The sequence below is a fragment of the Lathamus discolor genome, chromosome 10 (genome assembly GCF_037157495.1).
Source record: "Lathamus discolor isolate bLatDis1 chromosome 10, bLatDis1.hap1, whole genome shotgun sequence".
Taxonomy (NCBI): Eukaryota; Metazoa; Chordata; class Aves; order Psittaciformes; family Psittacidae; genus Lathamus; species Lathamus discolor.
The window spans coordinates 7,212,650-7,234,497 of NC_088893.1; the positions used below are offsets into that span (position 1 = coordinate 7,212,650).

The window sequence follows — 21,848 nt, forward strand, 5'->3', positions numbered from 1 at the left end:
CTTGTTCTGTTTTAATCTTCTTTTTCTCTTCTTAGTTTCTTTCTCCCTTCTTCTCTTTCATGCTCTCTTTCTTATCATGCTGTGCTCTTTCTTTGCCTCCATTTGTCTTCTGCTTCCATCCTTAACTCTTCTTTTCGTTTTGTCCATTACCAAAATGTTCTTAAAATAGTTCCACCATAGTTGCTATGAAATGCCATCATGCCCTTCGGCAAGAACTCTCATTCATATTCCATACCATCTTCCATTTCTCTGGTCACAGAAGAACCTTACTGCTTTTATCCCATCCATGCATCTCCATCTTCCCCTCCCTTCCCAATGGGGGATATGCTCTTCATTCTCCAGACTTGTTAAATAACAAATTATAGCAAATAACAAAGCAAGGCAATTGTATAGCAAAGAACAGCTCTGGTACAGCAGAACAGAATCCACTACCCTCGGTAACATAAGCCCAAGCACCATGTACAGGGACCACTAATGAAACAGGTTCCAAATACTCCAAACTATGCACGGGTGTCTCTGATTCGGGAACTCAAACCCATCACAGCCCAGAAAGACAACCCCCGCCAAAGGCTCAAAAAGCACAGGAAGACCACAGCTCCCGAGTACTCCTCATGTAACTCAGTGAACAGCCGTTCTTCTGCCCTCATCTTCCACCTCCAAAATGAACAAGAAGACTTTGCTTCTTTTTCTGGCAGCAATGCTCTGCCAGAATAACACAGCAAGAACATCCATTCCCAGGGCCTTAGTACCTGTGGAATACCTAGTCCCCTTAGTCTAATTTATTAGCATGATCCACTCATCTCACAGGCAAACAAGAGCCACCAATGTAATATCACAGCATTTTGACTGAGAACATCCCTTGTCCCTAACGCATCCACTCCAAGGAAAGCATCAAGGTCTCTTCTCCATCTACTCAACCTCTGCCAGGCATCAGCAAGAATGGAAGAAGAGAAAGCAGTGGTGCTTTGCTACTCCAAGTCTACAGACATTTCAATCCAGGAAACATTCAGCTAACCCTACCTAAAGAAACCAAAATTGAATTACAAAAAGGATATCAGCCTCCCAAACACATTATGACTGACCTGTAGCACCACTGGTATCTTCAGAAAAAGAAACACTTCCACAGCACAATTGATACTGAGAGACTTTGTCCCTTAATGTGAGTTGCAATTTCAGGGGATGCTGAACAGAAAAAAAATCCTTATGTTCTCCAAAAGCTTTAAAAACACTGGCCATTGTATTGTGCTCCCTCATGCATCTCTATCAAAGGGGAAGCAGGAAGGAGACCTGAAAGCCAGAGACATTCTCCTAAAACCATCCTCAGGTCAGGAGAGTGGAAAAACCTTCGAACACACTCACGAATATTCCCCAAAAGCCTGCTACCTGACAGCTGCCAGCATTCAGCAATCTTCATCTCATCCCCTGTTTCCAACACACTGACAATGTGAGGAGAGAAAACAAGGGGTGGGCCTGTTCACTACATACAAGACTAAACAACAGAAGGCACTCATTGCACTCTACTGCAACAGCAGGTTTGCTGACATCTTGATTACAAAGAGCACTTCTTCCCCTCCCTCATGAGACTAACACCAGAAACATGATACAAATTTTGAAAAGATTCTGTTTGATCAACAATGTTCCATGTTCAAAACCAAATGATTAAAGGCATGTTCAGAAGTTATCTCCAAAATCAGCAATGCCACAGGTAATATCAGGCTGCGCGATATGTAGAAATCCTGTAATGCCTGAGTGGATCCCAGGACAGCAGCCCTGTGCATCAGGGTTCTTCTCAAGGTTATCTATTGACATACTGTATCCTGTGACATGGAAAATGTAATCGCCACAGATAAGCAGACATTCTCCAGTTCCTCCCCAGTGACACAGAATGCATTCTCCACAGCATCTCCGTTTCCCTCAGGCAACACTCTTGCCTGCTCAAGGTCATGTTCCCCGTGACTCTGAGATGGTGCAGGTACAGAAGGAGGGGAAATTGAGCACATAGAGATTACACTTACTTCCACATGTGTCCTGAGAAATCCTGCGTCAGCAGGACCAATTAATCATCATAGCAACATCAACACCTGTGGAAATGCTGTAGAAGCCCATCACTATACAAGGACAGCAGACTGAAACATTAATTTCCTCCAACTTTGCCAAAGCGGGAGCTAAAAGATTCATCAGACAGTATTTAGCAGTCAGCATCCCATCAACTCTTAGCCAACACATGTCCTGTATCAGCCAGCAGCATCACAAGGCACTATTCCTTGTGGTAGATATTCACAAACTCAAGAGATATTGTTGACATTTTAGTGTCAACATTGTCTCAAGATTCAGAAAGCTTCCAACCTTCAGACTTACTGGAAGTCTGGGAAGGGATCCTGAGCAGGAACAGTCTGTGCCCCTCCTGCTTCATGCTTTTCTTTGGCTGTATCTCTCACGCCTCAGTCTGTTGAGATGTGTTCTCAGAAGTGTGCTCTCTCCCATTACTGCCTTACTACACGGCCAACGGTCTTCCCAAAGTTTTCCACTTCAGGCAAGTCTGCTCAAGGTCACCCTTCATATCACGAGGTTCCCACGCCCCAGTTAGGACCATTGCCACATTCACCACCCTGACATGCCACTGTTCTATTCCCCAAATCAGGGCTCACTCCAGCATTTGGAAACCCTTCCACACAGTGAGAGCATTTTTAAAAAACCCACACCAATTGTAACATACAGACTGCGTGCAACGCACTTGACACATTCAAAAGGTGATGTGAGAGCAGCTCCAAATAGCGATAGCATTAATGTAATGCTGTGTTAGAACAGCCCAAATGTTGACAAGGCTCCCAGTGTAACAGATTGTATCGGTTCTGTCGGACAATTTGGATTTAGGGGTTTGTTACTGGGCAGGTTCTGGTGTTTGTTTGTTTTTGTTGGGGTTTTTTTGTTTGTTTTGGGGTTTTTTTTAACAAGTCTGCGGCTGCTGATGGAAACATTGAAAGAATATAAAAAAGTCCACCGTAAGTCACATCACTCCTCTGGTCAGGAGCACAAATCTACAACTGTTGCCATCAATGAGAGCCCCATAAAAAACAAATGGTATTACTGTATTCAGCAGACTCTCTGCAGTTGACCCTTCAAGTTCTGTTATCCCAGATGGAACTTATCCACACCTGGGAACTCTGTTACACTTCTGAAATGTAACACATATATTTGCAGAGATGGTGTCAGGATAGCTCTGATGGTAACTGATTTCCTTCCGTGAGAGAAAAATCAAAATGCTGACAATCACAACACTGCAATGGATGAAACCAATGTATACGAGTAATTGTTCGTTTTTTTAAGAGAATGTTTCCAGTTCTTCCTGAGGCTGTCAATGCTGATGATACAAGTATAGGAATACTATACAAACAGGACAATGACACTTCCCAGACATGTTCAGAAATCGACAGCATGATTCAGGGATACAGAAAAACAAAAGAAATTTGCCATTTCCGACACACGATGATTCACAAACCCTCGTGGTGGCTTAGTTTCCAGTCCTCTGTCTGAACACTAAAATGCCTCCACAGATTTCATTATGACTCTTGTGAGGGAATTTGACTGGAGAAAATCCACCACAGGAAGTCACAAAAAAAAAAAAAAAAGTTTTTATAAGAAGCCTCACATAACACCAAGGATTTACTCCAAAGGGTATCTTTCTCTTCCCACCGGTAACAGCCGGAGTGCTCCAGCCACGATACAGACTTAGATGCCAAGGTGCCCAGAAAAGACTCAAGCACCTGCCCAACACCCACTGCCCTCGCCCCTAGAGACTGACCCAGGCTCACAACAGCGCCTGCCTGGCAGGCGGGAGGGATAAAAGGAAAACAGGGGCCAAAAGGCTTCGGCGAAAGGGGCGAGAAGGGAAAAAGGGAGCGCCACTGACCGTCTCCTGCAGAGCGGGCGCCTCCGGATGCGTCTCCTTAGCCGCGGAACCAGGCGGCGGAGGGAAGTTAGGGCTGAAAACCATCAGGTCGCTCTTGCCCACACCGTCCGCCACGCACAGGCTCCGGCTCTGGCGCTGAGAGTACGACCAGCTCCCCACTTCGCTGGCGCACACGAGAGTGGCAGGACCGGGACCCGACAGCACGGCTGCCCTAGGCGCCCACCGCGCCGCCCCGTACAGCACCACCGCCAGCAGGAACAGGCTCGACACCGCGCAGATGGCCACCACCAGCCACACGTTCGTCGTCGTCGCCGATGCCGACGCTGCCGATGCACCACCATCCGCAGGCCGCAGTACCGCCCCCAAAGAGCCCGAGCTCGCGGCCGCCAGCGCCGCCTCGGCGCCCTCCACCAGCGACACGCTCAGCGTGGCCGTGGCCGAGCGCGCCGGCTCGCCGTGGTCCCGCACCACGATCACCAGGCGCTGCCGCGGGCCGTCCGCCTCCTCCAGCGCCCGCGCCGTGCTCACCTCGCCGCTGTAAAGCCCCACGCGGAACGGGCCCTTGCCCCGCGGCTCCCACAGCTCGTAGCGCAGCCACGCGTTGTAGCCCGAGTCCGCGTCCACCGCCCGGATCTTCGCCACCACCTGCCCCGCCGGGGCTCCCCACGTCGCCCACGCCCACAGCGCTCCCGAGTCCAAAGCCGACGCCGGCGAGCCCGCGGCCCCGGCGCCCGGCCCGCCCCCGGCAGGCGGCAGCAGCACCGGCGCGTTGTCGTTCTCGTCCAGCACGAAGAGCTGCACCGTGGCGTTGCCGCACAGCGCCGGCTCCCCCGCGTCCACCGCCCGCACCTCGAACTGCAGCACCTGCAGCTCCTCGTAGTCCAGCGGCTGCAGCGCCCACAGCCGCCCGCTCTCCGCGTCCACCGACACGTAGCTCGACGCCGGACGCCACCCGCCCCCAGACACCGCGGCTCCGCCGCCGCTCTCCGACACCGAGTAGCTCACGCGCCCGTTGCCAGCCTCGTCCGGGTCCCGCGCCCACAGCCGCGCCAGCTCCGCCCCCGCCGCGTTGTTCTCCCGCGCCAGCACCGTGTACACGGCCTGCGCGAACGCCGGCGCGTTGTCGTTCACGTCCGACACCGGCACCCGCAGGCCCCGGCTGGCGCGCAGCGGCGGCGCCCCGCCATCCTCCGCCCGCACCTCCACCTCGTACTCGGACACCCGCTCCCGGTCCAGCGCCTCCCGCAGCACCAGCGAGTACGAGCCCGCGAACGTCGACACCAGACCGAACGGCGCCGACGGCCACACCGTGCAGCGCACGCGCCCGTTCGCCCCCGAGTCCCGGTCCGACACGCTCAGCAGAGCCACCACCGTCCCCACAGCCGCGTCCTCCGGCACCGGCACCGACAGCGACGTCACCCACACCTCCGGCGCGTTGTCGTTCACGTCCAGCACCTCCACCACCACCTTGCAGTGACCCGACAGCGGGGGACTGCCCTGATCTTTGGATTTAACGTGTAGGTCATATAAAGCAATTGTCTCATAGTCCAGGGCGCCCGTCAGCATGATCTCCCCGCTCTTCGCATCTATTCTGAATGCAGCTGACGCCGAGGGGGGAACAATAGTTTCTATTTCATAAATAACGTCTCCATATACTCCTAAGTCCGGATCAGTTGCACTTACACGCGCCACCAACGTCCCCTCCAAGGCGTCTTCAGGCAAAACTGAACTGTACACAGACTGGTTGAACTGGGGCGCATTGTCGTTCACGTCTAGCACTACGATCAGCAGCTCCACAGTGCCTGTCAGCGGCGGACGGCCCCCGTCAATTGCCGTTAGCATCAGATGGTGAATCGGCATCGTCTCGCGGTCCAGCGGCTTCGTAAGCACCAGAAACAGGGATTTACTGCGCGAGTTACTATTTTCTTCCTCTACTCTAAAATGCTCACTGGGGCTGAGGCTATACGAGAGCTGCGCGTTGGCTCCGACATCTGCATCCGACGCGCCCTCCAGCGGGAACCGAGACCCCGGCAGAGTGGTGTATTCCGCGATGCTGAGGTTTTTCCGTGCGGCGGGGAAGACCGGGGCGTTGTCGTTAATGTCGGTGACCTCCAGCTCCACATGGAAGACGCGCAGCGGCCGCTCCACCAGCACCTCCAGCCGCAGGGAGCACGGCGCGCTCTTCCCGCACAGCTCCTCCCGGTCCAGCCGCGAGCTCACCACCAGCGCCCCGCTCGCCCCGCTCACCTCCACGCTCGCCCGCCGGCCCTGCGACACCAGCCGCAGTCGCCGCGCCTCCGGCTCGCCAGCCTCCAGGCCCAGGTCCTGCGCCAGCCGGCCCACCACCGTGCCGGCCTTGGCTTCCTCCGGCACCGAGTACCGCACCTGCCCGCCGACCAGCGCCCAGGCCAACTGCAGCACCAGCACCCCCAGCAAGACGTCCCAACAAACGCCCATCTCCATCACCTTCGCCGCTTTCGGCACCGGCCTAGGCCCCGCACGGCTCCCCGCTGCCGCCCGGATTCACCGGCTCTCCTGCTCGGCCCGCACCGCCCCCCTCGCTCACAGCCGGGCTCTCCGCCGCTCGCACCGGGGCGGAGCTGCCGACACGCCTTTTCTGAGCCTGCAGCGACACCGTGTGCTGCTCCAACGCCTCACACGCTTTCTGACACCGCTCAGTCCTCCGGACTCTGGCCGCTCCGCTCTCCGCTCATTTCTTCTTCCTCGGTTCCCCTTCCCTTACAGTCTTTTTCCTTATTCCTTTTTCTTTGCGCTTCTCTTATTCCTTCTTCCTTTTTCTGTCTTCCCGCAGTTATGTAATTTTATTTTATGATTTTTATTCTATGATTCTATTCGTGTTACTCGTTCTTCTTTTCTTTCCCTCATTTTTGTTGTTTTCTTCTTTTCCTTTATCATTCTTCCTTTTTTTTTTTTTTCCCTTTTTTTCCATCTTCCTTTAGCTTTCTTTCCTTTCGTTCTTCTTCCTTTCATGCCTTTCGTCTCTTCGATTTCCCTTCTGTTCTTGCCCTGTCCTGCTCTTTACACCTCTTTCCCTTCTCACTCTTCTCTCTCATTTACCCCCGATTACAGTTCCTCCATTGGGTCTAGCGCCGCGGCGGACACCGTCAGAGATAGATCCACTCTGCACTGCTCATTCCTTCTCTTGTCTTCTCTATCCTGCATCACTCCCCCGATGCTTTATTCTCTGGTTTGTCTCTTAAACCAACATATTCTCTCTATGATTACATCACTTTCGCCATGTAGCAAAGACATACCCTTTGGTAATTGCTCTTCCCTGCTGCCTTCTGTCTCTCCAGACGAGGAACTACCTTTCTGCTCTCCTCTAGTCTCTGAAGACAGACAGACTACACAGTCAATTCCCTTTCTAGAAACAGATGACACTCTTCTCTCAGGGAAGAGAATCCACCATCCTCTGAAAATTAACCAGACACTGACATCTTAGTAAACAGTCTCCAATGACTCTAAATATCTCAGGTGAGTCTCTCACTGAGGAACTGAAATCCATCACAACCAAGCACATCAATCTTCAGGGAAAGCTCAAAAAGTAAGGGGCTACCACAACTCCTGATCAGTCTTCATGTACCTCAATGATAACCCATTTATCAGGCCTCATTTTCTACCTGTACAGTGAATGTCAAGCTCCTGCTTCTCCTTTCTGGCAGCCATGCTCTGCCAAAAAAAAAAAAAAAAAAAAAAAAAAACCACAGCAGGAACCTCCATACCCGTAAGTGTTAGTTCCCATGGAATACCATTCAATCAGTACGATTCACTCATCACACAGCCAAACTAAACCTCCAACGTGACACCACAGTGTTTTCCCTGAGAACGTCTCATCAATGTCCAACACATCTACTCCAAGAAACCTATCAAGGTCCCTCCTCCCTCTGTCCCAGCTTCCACCTGCTCAACCTCTGCCAGGCAGCAGCAGGAAAGGAACAAGAGCAGGCAGTGGTACTTTGTTGCTCCAAACCTACAGGCATTCCAATCCAAGCAGCAGTCAGTCAGTCCGAAAGGAAGAAGCCACAAGTGAATGAGTACAAAAGTACATCAGCTTCTCAAATACATCCTCATGAACAACTGACTTACCTGTAATGTTACCTGCAAACGTGGGAGATATTGGGCAGAAAAAAAGTAATGTTCTTCAAAAGCTTTCAGAATTATGCGTGGTCCTCCCCCATGTACCTCTATCAAAGGTGAAGGAGAAAGACCTGAAAGCTACAAATATTACTTCAACATCATCCTCATCAGGAGAGTGGAAGAACATTCCCACACATTCACAAATATTGCCCCAAAACCTGTCACCTGACAGCCGACAAAATTCAGCAGTCTGCATCTCATTCCCTGCTTCCAACACACAGCCAACATGAGAGAAGAAAAAAACAAAGTGGTAGGCATTTTCAGTATAGACATGAGAAGGAAACAAAAGGAACCCATGTTACCACAATGAAAAGCCAGGTTTGCTGAAGGAGAGCACTTCTCCTCCCTTGCAAGACAAAGACCAGGTAGATGAACAAGGAGGCATTCTGAGAAGGCTGTCAGAACGATTCAAATTGCTGTTTGACCAATGACATTCCACACCAAAAACAAATTATTAAAGGCATGTACAGCAGTTATCTTCAAAAGCAGTAATACCACAGAAACACCAGGCTGTGATGATATATAGAATTTCTGAAGGCCCTGAGAGGATCCTAGGAGAGCAGCCCTGTGCATCAGGGCTTTTCTCAACGTTATCTGTTGGCATCCTCTATCCTGTGCCATGGGAAATGCAATCTCCATAGCCAAGCAGACATTCTTCAGTACTCCCCCAGTGACACAGAATGTATTATCCCCAGTATCTCCATTTCTCTCAGGCACCACTTTTCCCTGTTCAAGGTCATGCTTCTCATGATGCAGACACAGGCCATTCTCAGTGCCATCACTGCCACAATACCCAGACATTGCTCCACCCAAAGAATATGCCCCAGTTGTAAATACCTCTCTGAGACCATGTCCCGGGACTTTGCACATACTCAGCTTCCCTTATGTTTGGCACCAGAACATATGAAGTGATGCATTTTCTGCACACTAAGGTTCAAACTGAAATTGAGTTCTTAAAAATGTTTGGATTAGAGCTCTGACACCTCTGGTTCCAGGCCACGCGGATAGTATTCTTCAAGAGAACCACTCCGAATGCTAGAAAACCAGAGCTGGATGTGTATGTCCAGACATCAGCAGGAGCCACATGTGACAACAGGATACACCATCTCTACCAAGGCTGACGGTGCAGGTACACAAGGAGGGGAAGTCGAACACACAGAGATTACACCCACCTCATTATGTGTCCTGTGAAATCCTGCCTCAGCAAGACCAACGAACCATCACAACATCAAGACCCGTGGAAATGCTGTAGATGCCCACCACTATACAAGGGCAGGAGGCTGAAACACTGCCTTCCCACATCTGTCCCAAAACAGGAGTAAAAAGGTTCACCAGACAGTATTCAGCAGGCAGCATCTCACCAACTCTTACCTAACATTCCCTGCCTCAGTCATCAGAAACACAGAGCACTGTCCCTGCTCAGAGATATTCACAAACTCAAAAGACATTATAGGCATTTCAATATCACACACTATCGCAAGATCCAGAAGGCCTTCAACTCCAGGCAAGCTGGGAGCCTGGGAAAGGATCTTGGAATGGGATAGCCTGTGCCTTCATGTTTTATTCAGGTCACTCCCTGAATGCGTTCTCATGCTGTCTGTCATTACTGTCTTACTACATGGACCACGGTCTTCCCAAGGATTTCCACTTCAGGCAAGTCTTGCCACTTCTCAAGATCACCCTTCATATCATGAGGTGCTAACATCCTACTCAGGGACACTGCCACATTCACCTCCCTGACATGCCTCTGCTCTTTTCCTCCACTCAGGCCTCACTCAAGCATTTGTGGACCCTTCCAAAAAATGAGAGCACTTTAAAAAAAACCAAACCAATCATATCATACAGACTGTGTGCAACCCACATTACACGTTTAAAAGATGATATCAGAGCAGCTTTATATTGCAAAGGCATTGATTTCATGCTGTGATAGAACAACCCAAATGTGGACAAACAATTCAGTGTAATAGATTATACTGGTTCTGTAGGAAATTTTGCATTTAGGGGTTTGTTATTGGGCACGTTCTGGTTTTTTTCTTTTGTAAGTGTGTGGCTGTTGATGCAGATATTGAAAGAACATCAAAGACTCCACTGTATGTCATATCACTTCACTGGTCAGTAATAGAAATTCACAACTGTTGCCATGAATGAGAGCACCATAAAAACCATACAGCCAGTACCTCTGTGCTCAGCAGACTCGCTGTAGTTGACCCTTCAAGTTCTGTTATCTCAGACAGAACTAATCTGCACCTGGGAGCTCTGTTACATCTCTGAAATGTTACACATGTATTTGTAAAAATGGTGTCGGGTTAGCTGTGATGGCAATGGGCTTTGATTTCCTTCTGAGAGAGAACAGCCCAAATGCTGACAATCACAGGACTGCAATGGATGCCACCAAATGTGTAATAGAAATTGTTTCAGGGTTTTTTTAAGTGAAGGTTTTCCAATTCCATGAGGATGTCAATGATGATGATACAAGTATTGGAAGACCATCCAAACAGGACAGTGTCACTTAAGAACGAGGAGTGAAAATCTACAACATGATTCAAGGGTGCAGAAATACAAAAGGAAGCTTCCCATTTCTGACATCTACAGTGGTTCACAGTCCTCTGCCTGCAAACTTTATTCTACCGAGTAGAGTTACAACAACCTTGCAAAAGAACATGGATAAACTCTACAACGCCTAATCAAATTTCATTATGACTCTGGTGAAGAAATTAAAATGGAGAAAGTCCACCACATATAAACACCTGAAGCCCCAATTGTCACTAGGCACCACTTCTCTTGAAGGATGCAATCACATCACAAGAGAACAGGTTTTTGACAAGTAACACACAACACAAAGGATTTACTTCTAGGGGAGACCTTTCTCTTCCCACCAGCAAAACCAGGGGTGTTCCAGTAACGACAGAGGCAGATGTAGGGTACACAGAAGAGCATCAAGCACGGTGCCAACACCAACCCACCAGGACCCGGGGGCGGAGCACGGCTCACAGCAGGGACAGCCTGCCGGGCGGGCGGGCAAAAAGGGCGACAGGGGGCAAAAGGCTTCGGCGGAAGGGGCGAGAAAACAGGAAGGGAGGGAGAGAGGAAGCACCACTGACCGTCTGCAGAAGAGCGGGCGCATCCGGATGCGTCTCCTTCGCCGCGGATCCGGCCGCTGGAGGGAAGTTGGGGCTGAAAACCATCAGGTCACTCTTGCCCCCACCGTCCGCCACGCACAGGCTCCGGCTCTGGCGCTGAGAGTACGACCAGCTCCCCACTTCGCTGGCGCACACGAGAGTGGCCGGACCGGGACCCGACAGCACGGCCGACCGCGGCGCCCACCGCGCCGCCCCGTACAGCACCACCGCCAGCAGGAACAGGCTCGACACCGCGCAGATGGCCACCACCAGCCACACGTTCGTCGTCGTCGCCGATGCGGCGCCGCCCTCCGCGGCCGCCAGCGCCGCTCTCGACGAACCCGAGCCCGCTGCCGCCAGCGCCACCTCGGCGCCCTCCACCAGCGACACGCTCAGCGTGGCCGTGGCCGAGCGCGCCGGCTCGCCGTGGTCCCGCACCACGATCACCAGGCGCTGCCGCGGGCCGTCCGCCTCCTCCAGCGCCCGCGCCGTGCTCACCTCGCCGCTGTAAAGCCCCACGCGGAACGGGCCCTTGCCCCGCGGCTCCCACAGCTCGTAGCGCAGCCACGCGTTGTAGCCCGAGTCCGCGTCCACCGCCCGGATCTTCGCCACCACCTGCCCCGCCGGGGCTCCCCACGTCGCCCACGCCCACAGCGCTCCCGAGTCCGCACTCGACGCCGCCGAGCCCGCGGCCCCGGCGCCCGGCCCGCCCCCGGCAGGCGGCAGCAGCACCGGCGCGTTGTCGTTCTCGTCCAGCACGAAGAGCTGCACCGTGGCGTTGCCGCACAGCGCCGGCTCCCCCGCGTCCACCGCCCGCACCTCGAACTGCAGCACCTGCAGCTCCTCGTAGTCCAGCGGCTGCAGCGCCCACAGCCGCCCGCTCTCCGCGTCCACCGACACGTAGCTCGACGCCGGACGCCACCCGCCCCCAGACACCGCGGCTCCGCCGCCGCTCTCCGACACCGAGTAGCTCACGCGCCCGTTGCCAGCCTCGTCCGGGTCCCGCGCCCACAGCCGCGCCAGCTCCGCCCCCGCCGCGTTGTTCTCCCGCGCCAGCACCGTGTACACGGCCTGCGCGAACGCCGGCGCGTTGTCGTTCACGTCCGACACCGGCACCCGCAGGCCCCGGCTGGCGCGCAGCGGCGGCGCCCCGCCGTCCTCCGCCCGCACCTCCACCTCGTACTCGGACACCCGCTCCCGGTCCAGCGCCTCCCGCAGCACCAGCGAGTACGAGCCCGCGAACGTCGACACCAGACCGAACGGCGCCGACGGCCACACCGTGCAGCGCACGCGCCCGTTCGCCCCCGAGTCCCGGTCCGACACGCTCAGCAGAGCCACCACCGTGCCCACCGCCGCGTCCTCGGGCACCGGCACCGACAGCGACGTCACCCACACCTCCGGCGCGTTGTCGTTCACGTCCAGCACCTCCACCACCACCTTGCAGTGACCCGACAGCGGTGGAGAACCTTTGTCTCGTGCTTCGATCTGGATCTCGTAATTATCCATTTCTTCGTAGTCTAAATTTCTCCGAAGTCTGATTTCTCCTTTGTTTTCGTCAATGCTAAACATTTCTTTAACTTCCGCAGATGCGTGCCTACTAAATAAATATATAACTTCACTATTAACTCCTTCGTCCAAATCCGAGGCATTGAGCGTGATTAACTGAGTCCCGGGCTCTGAACCCTCCAAGACCTTCACTTTATACACAGACTGGTTGAACTGGGGCGCATTGTCGTTCACATCCAGCACTGAGATTAACAGCTCCACAGTGCCCGTCAGTGGCGGACGGCCCCCATCCGTCGCCGTCAGCACCAGATGATGAATCGGCATCGTCTCGCGGTCCAGAGGTTTCGTTAAAACAAGAGTCAAAGACGAGCTGTGCTCATTATTTCCGGGATGATCAAGTGAGAAGTGTTCGTTCGGGCTGAGGCTATACGAGAGCTGCGCGTTGGCTCCGACATCTGCATCCGACGCGCCCTCCAGTGGGAACCGAGACCCCGGCAGAGTGGGATATTCCGCGATTGTAAAAGCTTCTTCATTCACACGGAAGACCGGGGCGTTGTCGTTGATGTCGGTGACCTCCAGCTCCACATGGAAGACGCGCAGCGGCCGCTCCACCAGCACCTCCAGCCGCAGGGAGCACGGCGCGCTCTTCCCGCACAGCTCCTCCCGGTCCAGCCGCGAGCTCACCACCAGCGCCCCGCTCGCCCCGCTCACCTCCACGCTCGCCCGCCGGCCCTGCGATACCAGCCGCAGCAGCCGCGCCTCCGGCTCGCCCGCCTCCAGGCCCAGGTCCTGCGCCAGCCGGCCCACCACCGTGCCGGCCTTGGCTTCCTCCGGCACCGAGTACCGCACCTGCCCGCCGACCAGCGCCCCGGCCAACTGCAGCACCAGCACCCGCAGCAAGACGATCCAACAAACGCCCATCTCCATCACCTTCGCCGCCTTCGGCACCGGCCTAGGCCCCGCACGGCTCCCCGCCGCCGCCCGGATTCACCGGCTCTCCTGCTCAGTCCGCTCTGCCCCCCCCGCGCTCACAGCCGGGCTCTCCGCCGCTCGCACCGGGGCGGAGCCGCCGCCACGCAGTTTCTGAGCCTGCAGCGACACCGTGCGCTGCTCCAACGTCCCACACGCTTCCCGACATCGTCCAAGGCTGCGGACCCCGTCTGCTCCCCAGCTTCTTTTTTTCCCTTCTCTTTTCGTTGTCTTCTTCTTTTCCTTATCCCTTTTTCTTTGCTTGCACACATTCGTTTCTTTCCTTCTTCTTCACCATCTTCTCTTGCCTTTTGTTTTTTGGTCTTACTTAAATTATCAGGTTTTCATCAGGTCTCCATTTGCCGTTTTCATTCTTGCGCAGCCCACCCTGCTCTCTCAGATTTTTTTATTTCCCTCCGCACCCTTCTCTCTCCTTTATCCCCGCTGGTATCTCCCCAGTCGCCTCCGGTGCCGCGGCAGACACTGTCATAGACGGACCTATCCCCACTACTGATGGGGCAGCAATGCCGGAGTGCGATGCTACAGACCATTTCCACTCCGTGACTAGAAGTGACGTCAGTGCTGGCTCATCATCACCCATATCGTGTCTTCTCCCTTTCTTCTTTTCTTTCTCTCTTCATCCCTCCTTCATTTCCTCACTGCTTTTCTACTCCCTTCCTGCTTATGCTTCCTTTCCTTCTGCTACTCTTTTTAACTAATTTTTTCTCTATATATCTTATTACTTGCCTTCTCTTACTTTCTCTTCACGTGCCTATTTTTTCCTTCTCTTTCTCTTCTGTTTCCACCTTCGACTCTTTTGTTTGCGTCTTCCTTAATTGAAATATTTTCAGAAGCCCACACTATGCTTGCAGTAAGGACGGACAGGCCCTCTCAGGGGCTTTTATACCCCTTCCTCACCACTCCTCATCAAGCTTCACACTGTCCATGAGTACCTAGGATGTTAAGTTCCTCAACTTCATTCCGCAATTCCAGGTTACATCGGTTCATGCTGGTAATCTCCTCAATAATATCTTCTTCCTTTTTTGTTTTTTCCTTTCAGGGATTCCTTCCTTTTTTTTTTTTTTTCTTTTATTTTGCTGCTCTTTTCTCTTTTTGTCTTTGACTATTTCTCACTTCCTCTCTTCCTTTTTCTTTCTTGCCCTGCTCTGCTCTATCTTTGCCTCCACTTCTGCTTCCAACCTTGTCCCTTCTTTTAATTTTGTCCTTTACCAAAATGTTCTTAAAAGAGGTACACCACACTCGTCATGAAGCACAGACATACTTTGAAAAGAGCTCTCATACCTTTTCCCTACCATCTTCTATTCCAGTGGACATGGAACAGCATTCCTGCCTTTGTCCCATCAATGCACCTCCAGCTTCCCCTCTCTTCAGGATGAGGTCCACGCTCTTCAGCCCTTTCAAGGAGCCAGCACACAACAGAGCAAGGCAATCATATGGCAAACAGCAGCTCTATTATGGCAGAACAGAATCCATCACCCTCAGAAACACAATCCCAAGCACCAGGTACTGGAACCTCTAATGAAACAGGTTCCGAAGAGTCCAAATTTCATGAAGGAGTAGTTCAGGAGTTCAATCCCATCACAGCCCAGCAATACAATCCTTCCCAAAAGCTCAAAATGCAGAGGGGAACCACAGCTCCTGAGTACTCCTCATGTACCTCAATGCACAGCTATTTTTCCATCCTCCTCTTCCACCTGCAGAGTGCACATGAAGCTCTTGCTGTTTTTCTCTAGGCAGCAATACTCCACTAGAACAACACAGCAAAGAGCCTTCATTCCCAGGGCCTTACTCCCACGGAATACTTAGTCCCCTTAGTCTCACTCCTTAGCATGATCCACTCATCACACACCCAAACTAAAGCCACCAGAGTAACACCACAGCGTTTTCACTGAGAACATCCTCTCAATGCCCAATGCATCCAATCCAAGGAATGACTCAAGGGCCTTCCTCCATCAGTCCTTGCTTCCACCTGCAAAACCACAGCCACTCAGCAGCAGGAAGGGAATGAGAGCAGGCAGTGGTGCTACGCTGCTCCAAACCTACAGGTATTTAAATACAAGCAAAATTAATATGATCCAACATGAAAAAACTAAAACTGGATGACAACAAAGGTACACCAGACTCTCAAACACATTCCCTATAATAAGTGACTTACCTCTAGTGTCACTGGTGTCATCTTCAGAAAAAAGAAACACTTTCAGGAAAACATGGCTGTTTTGCAAAACCTTGTCCCTTAACATGAGCTGCAGTCTCAGGGGATGCTGGACAGAAAAAACTACTCATGTTCTCCAAAACCTTTGAAAATGCTCAACATTGTGTGGCACTCCCTCATGCACCTCTTTCAGAGCAGAAGAAGGAGGGAGACCTGAAAGCTACAGACATTCTCTTAACAACATCCTCAGCTCAGGAGAGTGGAAAAACCTTCCAGCACACTCACGAATATTCCCCAAAAGCCTGCTACCTGACAGCTGCCAGCATTCAGCAATCTTCATATCATCCCCTGTTTCCAACACACTGACAGGATGAGAGAAGAAATAAAGGGTGGGCATTTTTGCTATAAACAAGAGAAGAAAACAGAAGGAACCCATGTGAATCAACTGCACCAGCAGGTTTGGTGACATCTTGATCACAAAGAGCACTTCTTTCCCTCTCTTGCAAGACTAAGAACAGTAAAATGATGTGAATTTTGCAAAGCTTCTGTTTGACCAACGACATTCCACACCAAAACCAAATGATTAAAGGCACGTGCAACAGTTTTCTTCAAAAGCAGCACCACTGAGAACACCAGGCTGCAAAGATATGTAGAAATTCTGGAGGCCCTGAGAGGATCCCAGGAGAGCCAGATCCCTGTGTGCCAGACCTCTTCTCAAGGTTATCTATTGGCATCCTCTATCCTCTGCCATGGGAAATGCAATCTCCACAGATATAAGCAGACGTTCTTCAGTTCCTCCCCAATGACACAGAATGCATTCTCCACAGCATCTCCGTTTCCCTCAGGCAACACTCTTGCCTGCTCAAGGTCATGCTCCCCATGGCCCTGAGATAGTGTAGGTACACAAGGAGGGGAAATTGAGCACACAGAGATTACACTTACTTCCACATGTGTCCTGAGAAATCCTGCGTCAGCAGGACCAACTAATCGTCATAGCAACACCAACACCTGTGGAAATGCTGTAGATGCCCACCACTATACAAGGACAGCAGCTTAGAACGTTAACTTCTACAACAATCTTTCCGAAACAGGAGCAAAGAGATTCATCAGACAGTATTTAGCAGTCAGCATCCCACCAACTCTTACCCCACACATTCCTTCTGTAAGACAGCAGCAGTACAATGGACTGTCCCTGGTGGCAGATATTCATAAACTCAAAATACATTGTTGGCAATTCAATACTACACATTTACACAAGATCCAGAAGGCCTCCAACATCAGACATGCTGTGAGCCTGGGAAAGGATCCTGGGCAGCAACCAACTGTGCCTTTCCTGCTTCATGCTTTCCTTTGGGCATCTCCCACTCTCCAGTCTGTGACATGTGCTCTTGGGACAAGTATGTCATCTCCCATTACTGCCTCACTACATGGCCAATGATGCTTCCAAGTATTTCCAATTCAGGCAAGTCTTCCCTCTGCTCAAGGTCACCCTTCATTTCATGAGATGGTAAAGCCCCACCTGGTCAGGGCCACTGCCACATTCACCTCCCTGACAGTGTTCTCTTCCCCAACTCAGGGTTGACTCCAGCATTTGTGGACCCTCCTAAACAATGAGAGTACTTTAAAAAAAAAAACCCAACCAATTGTATCACACAGACTGTGTGCAGAGCACAAAAGGTGATGACAGAACAGCTCTAAGTTGCAATGGAATTCATTATGTTCTGTGACAGCACAATGCAAATGTTGACAAGCCCCCCAGTGTAAAAGATTACATTGGTTCTCTGGGACAACTTGGATTTAGGGATTTATTATCTGAGGGGTTCTGTTTGGCTTTTTCCTTTGTGCGTGGCTGCTGATACAAATAATGAAAGAACATCAAAGTGGTCCAGCATATGTCACACGACTTCACTGGTCAGGAGCACAAATCTACAACTGCTGCCATCAATGAGAGCCTAATAAAAAACATACTGGTTGTACCACATGTTCAGCACTCTGTAGTTGACCCTCCATACTCTGTTATCCCAGATGGAACTGATCCACCTGGGAGCTCTATTACACCTCTGAAATGTAACACATGTATTTCTAGAGACGGTGTCGACATAGCTCTGATGGAAGCTGGCACTGATTTCCTTCTGTGAGATAAGAACCCGAGTTATCATAAGCACAAAACAACATTAAGATGCTACCTAATGTAGAGGAGAATTTGAGGTCCTTATAACAGAAGGTTTCCAGTTCTTCCCTGAGGCTGTCAATGCTGATGATACAAATGCTGAAAGACCATCCAAACAGGCCAGGAATGGAAATCTACAGCATGACGTGGGGCACGAAGGGGGGTGGGAAGGCAGAAATACATGGAAAAAACTTGCCACTTCTGACAACTACAGTGGCTCACAGTCCTCTACCTGAAAACTATATGCTACTGAGCAGAGTTACAACATCTTTGCAAAAGAAGATTGAAAAAGTATAAAATGCCTACCCTAATTTCATAACACTGCTGAGGGAATTAACATGGAGAAAGTCCACCACAGGTAGGTAAATTTCCCTACCAGTGGTAGAAAATCCACTCCTGAAATCCCAAATGTCACCTTGACATCACCTCTCTTGCAGAGGAGAATCAGAGAAGACGGTAAGACACCCCACATAACATCAGGAGTTCCCTTCTAGTCGAAATATTTCCCTTCACCACCATCAAAAAGAGCAGCGGTACTACATGCAGGACACGGAGGAAGAGGCCAAGGTGCCCGCAAAACACCCACAGCCCTCAGGACTCAGGGGCTGAGCCCGGCTGACACCAGCAACTGCCCAGAGGGCGAATGGGAGAGAAAGGCGAAGGGGCAGGCGTGATAGAGACGAGGAATGGAGGGAGCACCACTGACCGTCTGCAGAAGAGGGGGCGCATCCGACTGCGTCTCCGCCGCGGATCCGGCCGCTGGAGGGACGTTGGGGCTGAAAACCATCAGGTCGCTCTTGCCCGCACCGTCCGCCACGCACAGGCTCCGGCTCTGGCGCTGCGAGTACGACCAGCTCCCCACTTCGCTGGCGCACACGAGAGTGGCAGGACCGGGGCCCGACAGCACGGCTGCCCTAGGCGCCCACCGCGCCGCCCCGTACAGCACCACCGCCAGCAGGAACAGGCTCGACACCGCGCAGATGGCCACCACCAGCCACACGTTCGTCGTAGTAGCCGATACGGCGCCGCCCTCCGCGGCCGCCAGCGCCGCTCTCGACGAACCCGAGCCCGCTGCCGCCAGCGCCACCTCAGCGCCCTCCACCAGCGACACGCTCAGCGTGGCCGTGGCCGAGCGCGCCGGCTCGCCGTGGTCCCGCACCACGATCACCAGGCGCTGCCGCGGGCCGTCCGCCTCCTCCAGCGCCCGCGCCGTGCTCACCTCGCCGCTGTAAAGCCCCACGCGGAACGGGCCCTTGCCCCGCGGCTCCCACAGCTCGTAGCGCAGCCACGCGTTGTAGCCCGAGTCCGCGTCCACCGCCCGGATCTTCGCCACCACCTGCCCCGCCGGGGCTCCCCACGTCGCCCACGCCCACAGCGCTCCCGAGTCCGCACCCGACGCCGCCGAGCCCGCGGCCCCGGCGCCCGGCCCGCCCCCGGCAGGCGGCAGCAGCACCGGCGCGTTGTCGTTCTCGTCCAGCACGAAGAGCTGCACCGTGGCGTTGCCGCACAGCGCCGGCTCCCCCGCGTCCACCGCCCGCACCTCGAACTGCAGCACCTGCAGCTCCTCGTAGTCCAGCGGCTGCAGCGCCCACAGCCGCCCGCTCTCCGCGTCCACCGACACGTAGCTCGACGCCGGACGCCACCCGCCCCCAGACACCGCGGCTCCGCCGCCGCTCTCCGACACCGAGTAGCTCACGCGCCCGTTGCCAGCCTCGTCCGGGTCCCGCGCCCACAGCCGCGCCAGCTCCGCCCCCGCCGCGTTGTTCTCCCGCGCCAGCACCGTGTACACGGCCTGCGCGAACGCCGGCGCGTTGTCGTTCACGTCCGACACCGGCACCCGCAGGCCCCGGCTGGCGCGCAGCGGCGGCGCCCCGCCGTCCTCCGCCCGCACCTCCACATCGTACTCGGACACCCGCTCCCTGTCCAGCGCCTCCCGCAGCACCAGCGAGTACGAGCCCGCGAACGTCGACACCAGACCGAACGGCGCCGACGGCCACACCGTGCAGCGCACGCGCCCGTTCGCCCCCGAGTCCCGGTCCGACACGCTCAGCAGAGCCACCACCGTCCCCACCGCCGCGTCCTCGGGCACCGGCACCGACAGCGACGTCACGAACACCTCCGGCGCGTTGTCGTTCACGTCCAGCACCTCCAGCTCCACGCTGCAGTGTCCCGACAGCGGAGGTGTCCCCTTGTCTCTGGCTTCAATACGAAAATCAAATACACTAACTTCTTCAAAGTCCAGGGCCCCCTTAAGTCTGATCTCTCCTGTCTTCGGATTGACAGTAATTACATCTTTTCCACTCAGGGGAAAGAAATTAATCGCTGAGTAGGTCATCTCACCATTAATTCCCTCATCCGGATCGGTGGCGTTTACCCGTGCTACCAGCGACCCGTCTGCAGCATTCTCCGGCAACTGCACTTTATACACCGATTGGTTGAACTGGGGCGCATTGTCGTTTGCATCCAGTACCGAGATCACCAGTTCCACTGTGCCTGTCAGTGAAGGCCGGCCTCCGTCACTCGCCGTCAGCACGAGACGGTGAATCGCTATCGTCTCGCGGTCCAGAGGTTTTCTTAAAACAAGATCAGGTACAATATTTCGCTCATTAGATTTTTGTAAATCCAATGAGAAATGCTCGCTAGGGCTGAGGCTATACGAGAGCTGCGCGTTAGCTCCGACATCTGCATCCGACGCGCCCTCCAGCGGGAAACGAGACCCCGGCAGAGTAGATAATTCCGCGATGCTGAGGTTTTTCCGTGCTGCGGGGAAGACCGGGGCGTTGTCGTTGATGTCGGTGACCTCCAGCTCCACATGGAAGACGCGCAGCGGCCGCTCCACCAGCACCTCCAGCCGCAGGGAGCACGGCGCGCTCTTCCCGCACAGCTCCTCCCGGTCCAGCCGCGAGCTCACCACCAGCGCCCCGCTCGGCCCGCTCACCTCCACGCTCGCCCGCCGGCTCTGCGATACCAGCCGCAGTCGCCGCGCCTCCGGCTCGCCAGCCTCCAGGCCCAGGTCCTGCGCCAGTCGGCCCACCACCGTGCCGGCCTTGGCTTCCTCCGGCACCGAGTACCGCACCTGCCCGCTGACCAGCGCCCAGGCCAACTGCAGCACCAGCACCCCCAGCAAGACAACCCAACAAACGCCCCTCTCCATCACCTTCGCCGCCTTCGGCACCGGCCTAGGCCCCGCACGCCTCCCCGCCGCCGTCCGGATGCACCGGCTCTCCTGCTCGGTCCGCTCTGCCCCCCCCTCGCTCACAGCCGGGCTCTCCGCCGCTCGCACCGGGGCGGAGCCGCCGCCACGCAGTTTCTGAGCCTGCAGCGACACCGTGTGCTGCTCCAACGCCTCACACGCTTGCTGACATCGCCCAAGCCTCCGGATCCTGGCTGCTCCGCTCTCGCTCTCCTCTTCCTTCCCATCACTTCTTTCTTTCTCTTCTTTTTTCCTTAATCCGTGACCTTTGCTTGCACACATGCCTTTCTTTCCTTCTTTCTTCTCACTTCCGTCTTTTTTTTTTTTTTTTTGTCTTTTCTTAGTTAAGTTCTCGGGTTTTCTCCTGCCCTGCCCTGCTCTTTACACCTCCCTCTTTCCTCCTCCCACCCTTCTCTCTCCTTTTCCTCCCATGACAGCTCCCAGTGGCCTCCGGTGCCGTGGCGGACACTCGCAAAGACGGACTCATGCCCGCTACTGACGGAGCAGCAGCCCCGGACGCGTGCTTCCACTCCCGCGTCTAGATGTGACTTCGTTGAGGGCTCGTCATCAGCTCTTCATCGCTCCTTCCTTTTTGTGTCGCTTTTCTCACCTTCCCTTTTCTTTCCTTTTTCTTTAATGTCCTTCTGCTA

At 53.8% G+C, this 21,848-nt stretch overlaps 3 protein-coding genes across 4 annotated transcripts in view; all 3 read right to left on the minus strand.

Moving 5' to 3' along the window:
* The window catches only part of LOC136019894 (protocadherin alpha-C2-like), a 181,157-nt gene that overhangs the window by 119,567 nt on the left and 39,742 nt on the right, over positions 1 to 21,848 (minus strand). The window contains exon 1 of one of the 2 annotated variants that reach the window (XM_065690516.1): positions 3,911 to 7,529. The exons of the other annotated variant lie outside the window; for it this stretch is intronic. Within the exon in view, the coding sequence (XP_065546588.1) occupies positions 3,911 to 6,373 (2,463 nt within the window). The 5' untranslated portion in view covers positions 6,374 to 7,529. Of the gene's footprint in view, positions 1 to 3,910; positions 7,530 to 21,848 lie in introns of those variants that run through there. 2 annotated transcript variants of the gene reach the window in all.
* LOC136020075 (protocadherin alpha-8-like) lies at positions 11,056 to 15,802 on the minus strand. Its single transcript, XM_065690801.1, has one exon. It carries the CDS (start codon positions 13,618 to 13,620, stop codon positions 11,056 to 11,058), a length of 2,565 nt encoding a protein of 854 aa, XP_065546873.1. The 5' UTR covers positions 13,621 to 15,802.
* LOC136020076 (protocadherin alpha-2-like) lies at positions 18,572 to 21,480 on the minus strand. Its single transcript, XM_065690802.1, has one exon. It carries the CDS (start codon positions 21,478 to 21,480, stop codon positions 18,604 to 18,606), a length of 2,877 nt encoding a protein of 958 aa, XP_065546874.1. The 3' UTR covers positions 18,572 to 18,603.